Here is a 10,112-nt window from a genome sequence, read left to right as displayed (position 1 = left end):
TTTTCTAGAAGCTGCATCCCCCCTCCTCTCCCTCCACTGTTTAACTACATAATCAATAAAAAAAAACCTGCAGCTGCGCAATGACAACTTTTTTACATCACTAAGTCCCCTATAAAGAATCGTTCCTCTGCAGATTGGTGATATAAAATTTATATCATGTTTATTATTTACTACTGAAAAAAATATGAAAAAATGCCTTGTGTCCTCCATATTCCGAGAGACATAACTTTTTTTAGTCGATTGTAACACGGCTGGTTTTTGTTGGTAGTTTTTATTGGTACTATTTTGGGATCCACATAAATTTTACAATTAACTTTATTCCCTTCTTTTTGGAGGGCGAAAGATTAGGCGACCATTAATAAAAAAAATTGTTTTTTTTCAGTGTTCAAAATATGGCATAAATATTAGGGTATCATATTAGTTCAAACAGTTACAGATGCGACTACACCAAATATTTGGGGGGGGGGAGGGTGTAATCAGAATGTTTGTATTTATTTAGATTTCTTGTGTGTTTTTTTTCTTTATGTAGTCCTCCAGGAAGCCCCTCATATCCAACTGCTTAAATGCCACGGTAACTATTGACGTCAGAATCCAAAAGGTTAAACTTATGGTTGGAGGTAGCTCCCATCACATGTATGGGGGGGTGAAAGCTGCTGTCTAGGACTAGAAAAACATGGCGCTTTTTTTTTGTTTTCCAACTGTATGGTATTGCACCATTCACATTAATGAAGCTGAGTTGCATTACCATGAATAACCTGTAAACAGAAGTGGCGCTGTTTTTGGAAGAAGTCAGCCATGTTTTTCTTATCTTTTAGGGGGGAGTCTCTCAATAAGCATACGTGGAATTGAAATTATTTCCTTTATTGTGGCTGATGGGAGGGTCCAACAGAAACAAAATGTTGCCTTCTATGGCCCCTGACAATCAGCAGAACACAGGACACAGGAGAGTCATCTGCTTAGTAATCTGTGAAGGAATCGTGCGGTAACAATGAAGTTTCCCTGCAGCTCCCCCGCAGGGTAAATGAAGTATTACATCTTTTGCAAAGGGAAATCAAAGGGCAGTCTATGCAATACACGATTATGCCAGATCTTTGAGGATCACAGATTCTTTTTGAAGACGCTCTGCATTCTGGCAAATAGAAGAGGATTCCGACAACCCCTTTAATATTTTTACTTTAAAAGACCTTTAATATAAATATTTGATGAGTCTGCATATAAAGTTAAACCATATTCCGTATATTATAAGGAGGGGTCATGTGCAATCCAAGGATTGGAAGGATGTCCATTAGGCTGTAATCTTCGGTGCGTGGCTCAGAGGAAATCCGCCTCCTGTGAACCGGGGAGCATCGGATCGCTGCTGCATAAAAGGAGCATCTGTGTCCGCCATGCTTCTTTCCTTCTCCCTATATAGAGTAACAAAACCAGATATAAACCAGCAAAGACCTGGGAGGTCGTCTATAGATCAGCACTAAATGTACAGTATTTTATGTTCTGATTTTTGGATCTAAACCCCTGGTGTCTAGTAGTTTAGTACCCTGGACCGTGATGCTGCTCATCCTTGATATCCGTTGTTGCTGAGCATTAGTCCTTGAGGTCTCATGATTTGATATCCCAGTTTCTGGTGTCCGCAGCCTTGATGTCATTGTTTAGATAGTATGGTTTGCTCTAACCCCTGGTGTCTACCAGTTTGGTTTCCTGGACCTTGATGCTGCTCATCCTTGATATCCGTTGTTGCTGAGCATTAGTCCTTGAGGTTTCATCATTTGATATCCCAGTTTCTTCTGTCCACAGACTTGATGTCCTCATTTTTTAGATTCTGAGGTTTGCTCTAACCCACTGGTGTCTCGTGGTTTGGTACCCAGGACCTTAATGCTGCTCATCCTTAATATTCGGTGTTTCTGAGCATTAGTCCTTGAGGTCTCATCATTTGATATCCCAGTTTCTTCTGTCCACAGACTTGATGTCCTCATTTTTTAGATTCTGAGGTTTGCTCTAACCCACTGGTGTCTCGTGGTTTGGTACCCAGGACCTGAACGCTGCTCATCCTTGATATTGGGTGTTGCGGAGCATTAGTCCTTGAGGTCTCATCATTTCATATCCCAGTTTCTTCTGTCCACAGACTTGATGTCCTCATTTTTTAGATTCTGTGGTTTGCTCTAACCCACTGGTGTCTCGTGGTTTGGTACCCAGGACCTTAATGCTGCTCATCCTTAATATTCGGTGTTTCTGAGCATTAGTCCTTGGGATCCCATCATTTGATATCCCAGTTTCTGGTGTTCACAGACTTGATGTCCTCATTTTTTCAATTCATTTGATGCCCTGGTGGCGTCTTAGCCCTTGGCGTCCATTGGTTTTGCACATTGAGACAACATGTTTAGTAGTTTGGCGAGACACTTCCTGCCACCCAGCACCTTGATACTTCTGTGCAGCCCCCCAGGCTGCTAACTTACCCTGTCACCCCTCGTCTCGGCCCGGCACAGACATACCAGCGCTTACTATTGTCTCACGGTGCCCTGACATAGCATTGTAGTATTTTACTTCTCCATTCACTATGTTTCCTGTGAGTACATCAGAAGCTGCTGCCCCAGACTGTGATCATATAATTAACACTTTGCCTTCCCGGGGTTCATTAATCTCTGCTAATAATCCTATGGTTTTCATGTGAACAGACGCTTTACTGCTGCAGCTGAGCAAAATCCTTCTGATTCAATGACTCTTGTTTTGCTCATTCAAGGGCACCGACTGCTGTGAATTTCTGCAACATTCACAATTTGGTGGATTTTCCTAATATGCCTGGTAAGGCTCCAATGCTCCCTTTCTGTAGGTCGTCTTGCTATATAAAGACTTATATATGAAGATCTCCCCATGTTACCCTTATATCATTTTCCAAAAATTAAGCTATCAGCCACTGAATGTGTACAGGCAGGTTTATCCGCATCCACCTTTCACTATGGCTTGGTCTGTCGTGCTCCTCTTCCATCTTTTCAGGACCACATCACATGATTTGCTCTTTGCTATATAACTCATCTTGTTCCTTTTCCCGTCTGCTTTCCTTCATTGCAGTTTAGATCTTCATGTGCTATAAGTCTGGAGCCAACTTCTAGGGAAATCCTACAGTCGTCCTGACTCACCGCACTGTTTTGGGGAAGAAGCTGGCATTGAAGACATTGTCTTTTGTGTCCCTCTCCGATTCTGCCTTTCAGCTTCATGACTTTGATCCTACACTACTACTCCACTCAACATGTTACAGATCTCATCATATGTGTATGACCGATCCAAGGATGTGACACGGAAGGAAGAAATGAGAGTCCACATTCACCGATAGCCAGAATCCCCATACTGTGGATGAGAAGAACGAAGGAAAACATGGAGAAGGGTGAAAGAAAAAGGCACAGGAAGAGGTGGCAAGGGAAGGAAGAACGGGGAAGGAAAGGGGGAAAAAAAGAGGCAGCAGGCGATAAAAAGGGTGAGCTAAAAAGGAATGGATATGGAAGGAAAGAAGGGACAACTGAAGGGAAAGAGGAAAATAAGGAAATAGAAAAGAGGCAAGAGACCGAAGAAGGGAAAAAAAAGGAAAGGGATGAAAAAAGAGGCAAGTAAAGAAAATGCAAGGATGAAGAAAAGGGCTAAGATAAAAAAGGGCAAGGGAGGAAAGAAGGGGAGGGGAAGAAAAAAAAGGGGCAAGGAAGAAAAAGGGGTCAAGAAAGAAAAAAGGGGCACGGGAGGAAAAAGGGGTACGGGAGGAAAAAAAAGAGGCCAGGATGAAAAAAAGGGGCCAGGAAGCTAAAAAGGAGCAAGGGAGGAAAGAAGGAGCAAGGAAGGAAATAAAGTACAAGGGAGAAAAGAAGGGGCAAAAGAGAAAAGAAGGGGAAAGGCTAGGAAATAAGGTACAAGGAAAAAAGGGGCAAGGGAGTAAAGAAGGGGCAGGGGAGGAAAGAAGAGGCAATTGAGGAAAGAAGGAGCAAGGGAGGAAAGAAGGGGCAAAGAAGGAAATAAGGCGAAAGGGAGAAAAGAAGGGGCAAGAGAAAAAAGAAAGGACGAGGGACAAAATAAGGGGCAAGTGAAGGGAAGAAGGAGGAAGGCAAAGAAGAATGGACTAGCAAAGAAAGAGATAAGAAAACGAAGGAGGTGGAAGGGAAGAAATAGGGGACATAGTAAGGGAAAATAAAGGAAAAAAGGGACTAGGGTAGAATGAAGAGTCAAGGAAGGAAAGAAGGGCAAGGGAAGGGAATAAGGGGCATGAGAAGGAAGATGGGGTAAGGAAAGTAAGAATTACAAAGGGAAGGTAGAAGGGAAAAATAAGGACAGAAGAGGGATAAAAGGGGCAAGAAATGAGAGAAAGGGCAAGGGAAAGAAAAAGAAAAAAAAAATTGACAAGAAAGAAGGAGGAAGGGATATAATGAAGGGCAAGAGAAGGGAGAAAGCAGTAGTAAAGGCAAAACCTCTTGTCTCAGAACCAGCAGTCATCATGCCGGCTTTTGTAAATATGGTGAATATCACAGGTTTACCGCGACAGAGAGGAGCCAGAAGATCGCAGTGTCTGATTTCTCCTACTCCTGCACTGATTAGAAGCACTTCACCTTCATATTAAACGGTGCAGGGAAAGTATTAATCTGCTCATCTGAGAACTCCTGGAAGCTTTCCTGCATTAAGGATCTCAGCTGTTCACTGTTAACCACTCCCATCTCCTATATAATCTGGGTCCTGGCTAGAACTCATAGCTAGAGCGAGCTTATGCTACATGGTTAGGAGATGGTGGTTTGTAGTTGTTACTTGAGAAGGTGTTGGTGGCTTTGTGACCATTTTTAAGTTTTGGGTGTGTGATAATTCCCCTCCTTCTCCTACTTTGGTTTTACCCCATCCTCCGGTCCCCGGTGTTTACCTCTGTTGTTTGTGTGAATATATTTGTATGATTGGTATTTTCCGTTTCCCCTGTTCATATTACCTTTTTAGTCTGGTTAGTGTATTACGGTACACTACTACTGCCCTCTTCACTGGGTGGGGAAGGGTACAGACTGAGGGAGGATTCAGGAGCTAAGGCAAGGTTTGTGGCCCTGTCATCTTCACCATAAGTAATCTGTGGATCAGGGTGAGCAAGGGCACCCCTAGCATTAGGGACTGGGAATGAGCCCCTGGTCCCAGGACTCCCGACAACAGAATTGTGACAGTGAAAATGCCAATATACTAATCCCAACTTCACCCTGACGGATGAGGTCCCAGAACCTGACATTTCGGGCATCGCTCACCCTAGTGCATCATACCAGGGTTAATCTGAAGGAGATTTCACCCAGTTTTCTCAGGCCATATCAGTAAAGCGCCATTATGAGAAGATCCTTAATAGCCGCGCAGAGGAGAAACCTCGCAGGCAGTCGAGCAACATCTGCTGCCTTTGTGCGGGAACAGCACTAATGTTTTTTGAGAGATGTTCCCTCGCAGGAAGAGGCAGAGACCCTCATATTGTACAGAGAGGTTGGCACTTTCCGGCCTCTTTGTCCGAAGACTCAAAAATACGGGACTCGTGAAAAACTAAAGTAAAAAAATTACAAAAAACATCCCAAGCAGCTAAATACCGATTCCGTCTCATGCCGCTGCTGAGTGCTTAGGTCATTAAAGCCCTCGGTTAGAAGAAGGAGACCATTAAGTGCCCGCAGAACAGCTTTAACCACTTAGTGACCAGGTATTTTAAGTGACTTTTTACAGTGTACAGCAGACCAGACTGGATGCGTCACGGCTGCTTGTCCCGGGATCTTGGGCGGCTGCTGCGCCTCGTACCTGGCCTGCTGCTCTTTCCGCTTTTGCATCAGGTACTTCTTCTTCACGTTCTGCAGCTCGTTGGCCAGTCTCTCGATCTCGTACTTGTATTCCTGGCTCTGGGACTCGTACATGTTCAGTTCTGATGACAGAGCCTGGAAGGAGACCCAGAAGACACAGACAGAGTATACAGAGAAGCAGACAAGGAGCCAAATACAACAGATCATCCTAAAGCATATACTCCAGCCACATCCGGAGCTGCAATCAGAATTCTGCTGCTACCGGTTAATGTGCTGTTCACATTATCGCATCGGAAGCCATGTTGGATGCGGCAGACACCTGACGGACAAGCCTCGGCAGGGAATCCCAGACGCATGATATGAGGGAGTTCTGCAGTGTGACCGGAGGGGGCAGTACCGAGGTCCTCACCTTCAGCTGCTTGGTCTTTTCCCGCAGAGTCTGTTGGTAGATCTGTAGCTGCTCGGCTGCTTCTGGTCCCGGCTGCCGCGCCAGGATGTGTTTCAGCTCCACGTAAAGTTTCTCTTTTTCCTGCAGGACAAGGGTAAAAGAAAACAGAAAGTGAACAGGCGAAGCTGCCATCACTTGGACTCAACCACCCCGCCAAGAGTTCCCATCGTTGTGCTTCGCCAGTCACCCAGTCAACAGTTGACGCTGATTTTTTGGTGTAAACAGCCACAAAAAGTGGTAAATTGCGCAAAAACTCAAGCAATCCTTGTCGAAAGTTGAAAAAGAAAGTGCGGTGTATCCCGAGACAGATTTAGAAGGCTTTACTTTTGGTGCTAAACTGCACCTGCTCAAAGGAGGTGTAGAGGCCATTATCTAATTTTAGGTCAGTCTAAAAATGTGCCAAACTGTAAAAGATTAAACAGCCATGGCATATAAGAGGTTAAACAGCAATGATCAGCGCTCGCTCCAATGGCTGCGGACAGAGTAAGGTGCTGGATGTGCAAAGCAGCTGGCACCCGTCATGCCTGGGTCTGCACCATACATCCCTCCATGACAGAAGGGGTTAAAAGGATTACAGTGTCACTCACCTCTCCTGGTTCCAGAGCCAGATATGTATTCCTTCCACTTCATCCTGCCACTACGCAGTGCTAGAAATATTGCTACAACACTGCTATATCAATTGTTCTAGCACTGCTAGTCTGGACATCGTTGGGCCAGCTCAGCTACATCAGCCATCACTGCTAAAGATCTCCTATTCCAATCACTGCTGTTCCAGCTCTGCCACGTCAGTCATTGCTGCTCCAGCTCTGGTATGTCGGTCATTGGTGTTCCAGCTCTGCTACTTCAGTCACTGCTGTTCCAGGACTGCCACGTCAGTCTTTGCTGTTTCAGCTCTGCCATGTCAGTCATTGATGTTCAAGCTCTGCTACGTCAGTCATTGGTGTTCCAGCTCTCCTGCGTGAGTCAGTCATAGCTGTCCCAGCTCTGCTATGTCAGTCATTGGTGTTCCAGCTCCGCCACGTCAGTCATTGCTGTTTCAACTTTGTTACGTCAGTCATTGCTGTTCAAGCTCTGTTACATCATTCATTGGTGTTCAAGCTCTGCTATGTCAGTCATTGGTGTTCAAGCTCTGCTACGTCAGTCATTGGTGTTCCAGCTCTGCTACGTCAGTCATTTATGTTCCAGCTCTCCTGTGTCAGTCACTGCTGTCCCAGCTCTGCTACGTCAGTCATTGGTGTTCCAGGTCTCCTGTGTCAGTCACTGCTCTCCGAGCTCTGCTACGTCAGTTATTGGTGTTTCAGCTCTGCTATGCCAGTCATTGGTGTTCAAGCTCTGCTACGTCAGTCACTGGTGTTCCAGCCCTCCTGTGTCAGTCACTGCTGTCCCAGCTCTGCTACATCAGTCATTGGTGTTACAGCTCTCCTGCGTCAGTCATTGGCGTTCAAGCTCTGCTACGTCAGTCATTGGTGTTCCAGCTCCGCCACGTCAGTCATTGGTGTTACAGCTCTCCTGCGCCAATCATTGGCGTTCCATCTCTGCTACGTCAGTCATTGGTGTTCAAGATCTGCTACGTCAGTTATTGCTGTTTCAACTTTGTTACATCAGTCATTGCTGTTCAAGCTCTACTATGTCAGTCATTGGCGTTCAAGCTTTGCTACGTCAGTCATTGGTGCTCCAGCTTTGCCACGATAGTCATTGCTGTTTCAACTTTGTTACGTCAGTCACTGCTGTCCAAGCTGTACCATGTCAGTCATTGGTGTTCAAGCTCTGCTACATCAGTCACTGGTGTTCCAGCTCTCCTGTGTCAGTCACTGCTGTCCCAGCTCTGCTACGTCAGTCATTGCTGCTCCAGCTCTGCTACGTCAGTCATCGCTGTTCCAGCTCTGCTACGTCAGTTATCACTGATCCAGTTTGCTAGACCAGGTTGGCATTTGCTCTGCAGCTTGTTACTTCTTTGACACCAGTTCACCCTGACTCAGCTGACCTGCTGTATTAGAGCCATCTTTCCATGTTGCTCAAAAACTACTCATCGGAACCAGAGGCATTCAGGATCCACTTGGCCAGGAGTGACATAACATATAGGATGCTGGAAGGTGAGGATGAGGCCACGTTTGCCTAATAATATATTCAAAATTTACACAATTTGCATTTACTGCCGATTTATGCACAAACAAATTTACCAATAGGTTCAAGACGCCATAAAATTATCCATTCAATTCCCAGGACAAAAAAGCAAGTATGGATCTGTGGCCAGAGGTTTGTAGTGTGTGCTCCCAGCAGGTGCAGGTCGGTGGGGGACCACTTCACTCTCCATGGAATAGGCAGCACCAGAGTCCTGAAAGTACCTAGGTGGCACCAGGCCGACATGTCACCAACAAAAATACTCATTAGGGCGTGTGAAGATCCCCCTAACGAGCAGCGACAATGTGAAGCTGAATTTTTGCTCAAATGAAGTTTCCCTTTAAGAACTTCTTCCATTTTACGCTCATGACACGACGGACATCTGGCTCCTCGCAGGGAACACGATCATGAAGCCGCCGCTCCTCTGAATGAGATATCACTGACAAAAACACTTTAGGAAATGGACCATCCGTCCCGTTCCTTCCTGCCCGCGACCCGAGCGTCAGCTTTATTTGTAGCTTTCTTCTGAGCAATTCCTCCCAATGTAAGGAACAAAGAGAAGACGCCGACGGCTCAAATGGCAGCCGTGTTCTCCTGGCCGGCAACAAAAGGAGCGCAGAGTTTAGTATCTGTGAATTGCTGACGACTGATTCCTGAAACCACGCCAGCCCGTCCATTACAGCCGAACCAGCAGCTTCTCACAAAGGAACCAACAAAAACACTGCTCCATTTCTTGGTCAAATTCGCGTACTCGGAAGATTTAACTCTGTACGTCCAAGAAAGGTCTCTTCTCGCTTTTCAGCAGTTTGTGCCCCAGAGCTGCTCTTCCTTCTTAACACGAAGTTACAAAGTTGGACACTTTTGAGACTATGGACCATTGTCTGTGGCCACTTCACCACCCGAATATATATATATATATATATATAATGTTGGTCCTGCAGGTCTTGGTGAGGAGATGGGCAGGAGTCAGACGCTCCTGAGTCTTGAAGAGGTGTCAGGAGCGCCAGGTGGGCAGCGTTCGCCTCTGTGTGCACCTCGCCGAAAATCCAATTCCAGTCCTTGCTGGAGTAAGACTTTGTGGATGCGGCAAGCAGCGGTTTTCACGCCCCTATATCCTACCCCAGGGCAAAGACGCTGGAAAATATCAAATGGTTTCTAATCACAGTCCAGCAAAGTTCAAGTATTTCAGATTTTCTCTACCTCCAGTGGGGGGCGCTACACTGTAACTGCTGCAGAAATCACTGCGCTGCCAAGAAAAATTGTGCCACGGACTGAGCCCCAGTCTCATAACTAAGAGGAAAGTAGCTGCAATGGTGCTGTGAACCCATTACGGGGCCCACCTATACATTACACATGTCGGTCAGGGGAATGACGCCAATGGCCTCCTGATGTCCCTGCACCTGGTTTTCCTCGCCCTCTGGCTCTCGATCCCTCTATACAGGATTACTCAGCCTCATTATTGGGCTCTTGAGCTCGGCATCGCCTGTAATTTGCTCCGTACTCAGTGTCGACGTCACCAGGGACGTGATTCATCAAGACGATGAATGAAAATAGAAAAGTAAAATGCCATTATTAGAAACAGCGCCTCTTTTGTTCACAGGATGTCACTGGTATTGCAGCTTACCTGTACACAGATGCATGGCGCATTTATTAATTCCGAGGGTCCTGAAGACCCCCCAATGGTTCATCATCTATATTATTCCCCGTGTGCACACAGGATGGATTATTCTAGCTTTATTTATTGGGAGGGATTGGGTTAAAAATGCTGATGC

At 45.8% G+C, this 10,112-nt stretch overlaps 1 protein-coding gene across 1 annotated transcript in view; it reads right to left on the bottom strand.

Moving 5' to 3' along the window:
• Positions 1-263: 263 nt before the first annotated feature.
• Positions 264-10,112, bottom strand: part of CFAP58 (cilia and flagella associated protein 58) — a 90,530-nt gene continuing 80,681 nt past the window's right edge. Inside the window, exons 16-18 of the mRNA XM_069754245.1 lie at positions 6,181-6,300; positions 5,773-5,906; positions 264-1,403 (exon numbers count right to left, since the gene is read on the bottom strand). Coding sequence (XP_069610346.1) covers positions 1,286-1,403; positions 5,773-5,906; positions 6,181-6,300 — 372 coding nt within the window. The 3' untranslated portion in view covers positions 264-1,285. The remainder of the gene's footprint in view (positions 1,404-5,772; positions 5,907-6,180; positions 6,301-10,112) is intronic.

This window comes from Ranitomeya imitator, chromosome 2 (genome assembly GCF_032444005.1).
Source record: "Ranitomeya imitator isolate aRanImi1 chromosome 2, aRanImi1.pri, whole genome shotgun sequence".
Lineage (NCBI taxonomy): Eukaryota > Metazoa > Chordata > Amphibia > Anura > Dendrobatidae > Ranitomeya > Ranitomeya imitator.
Note: the sequence above shows the minus strand (reverse complement) of the source record. Positions and strands in the feature narration are given on the sequence as shown.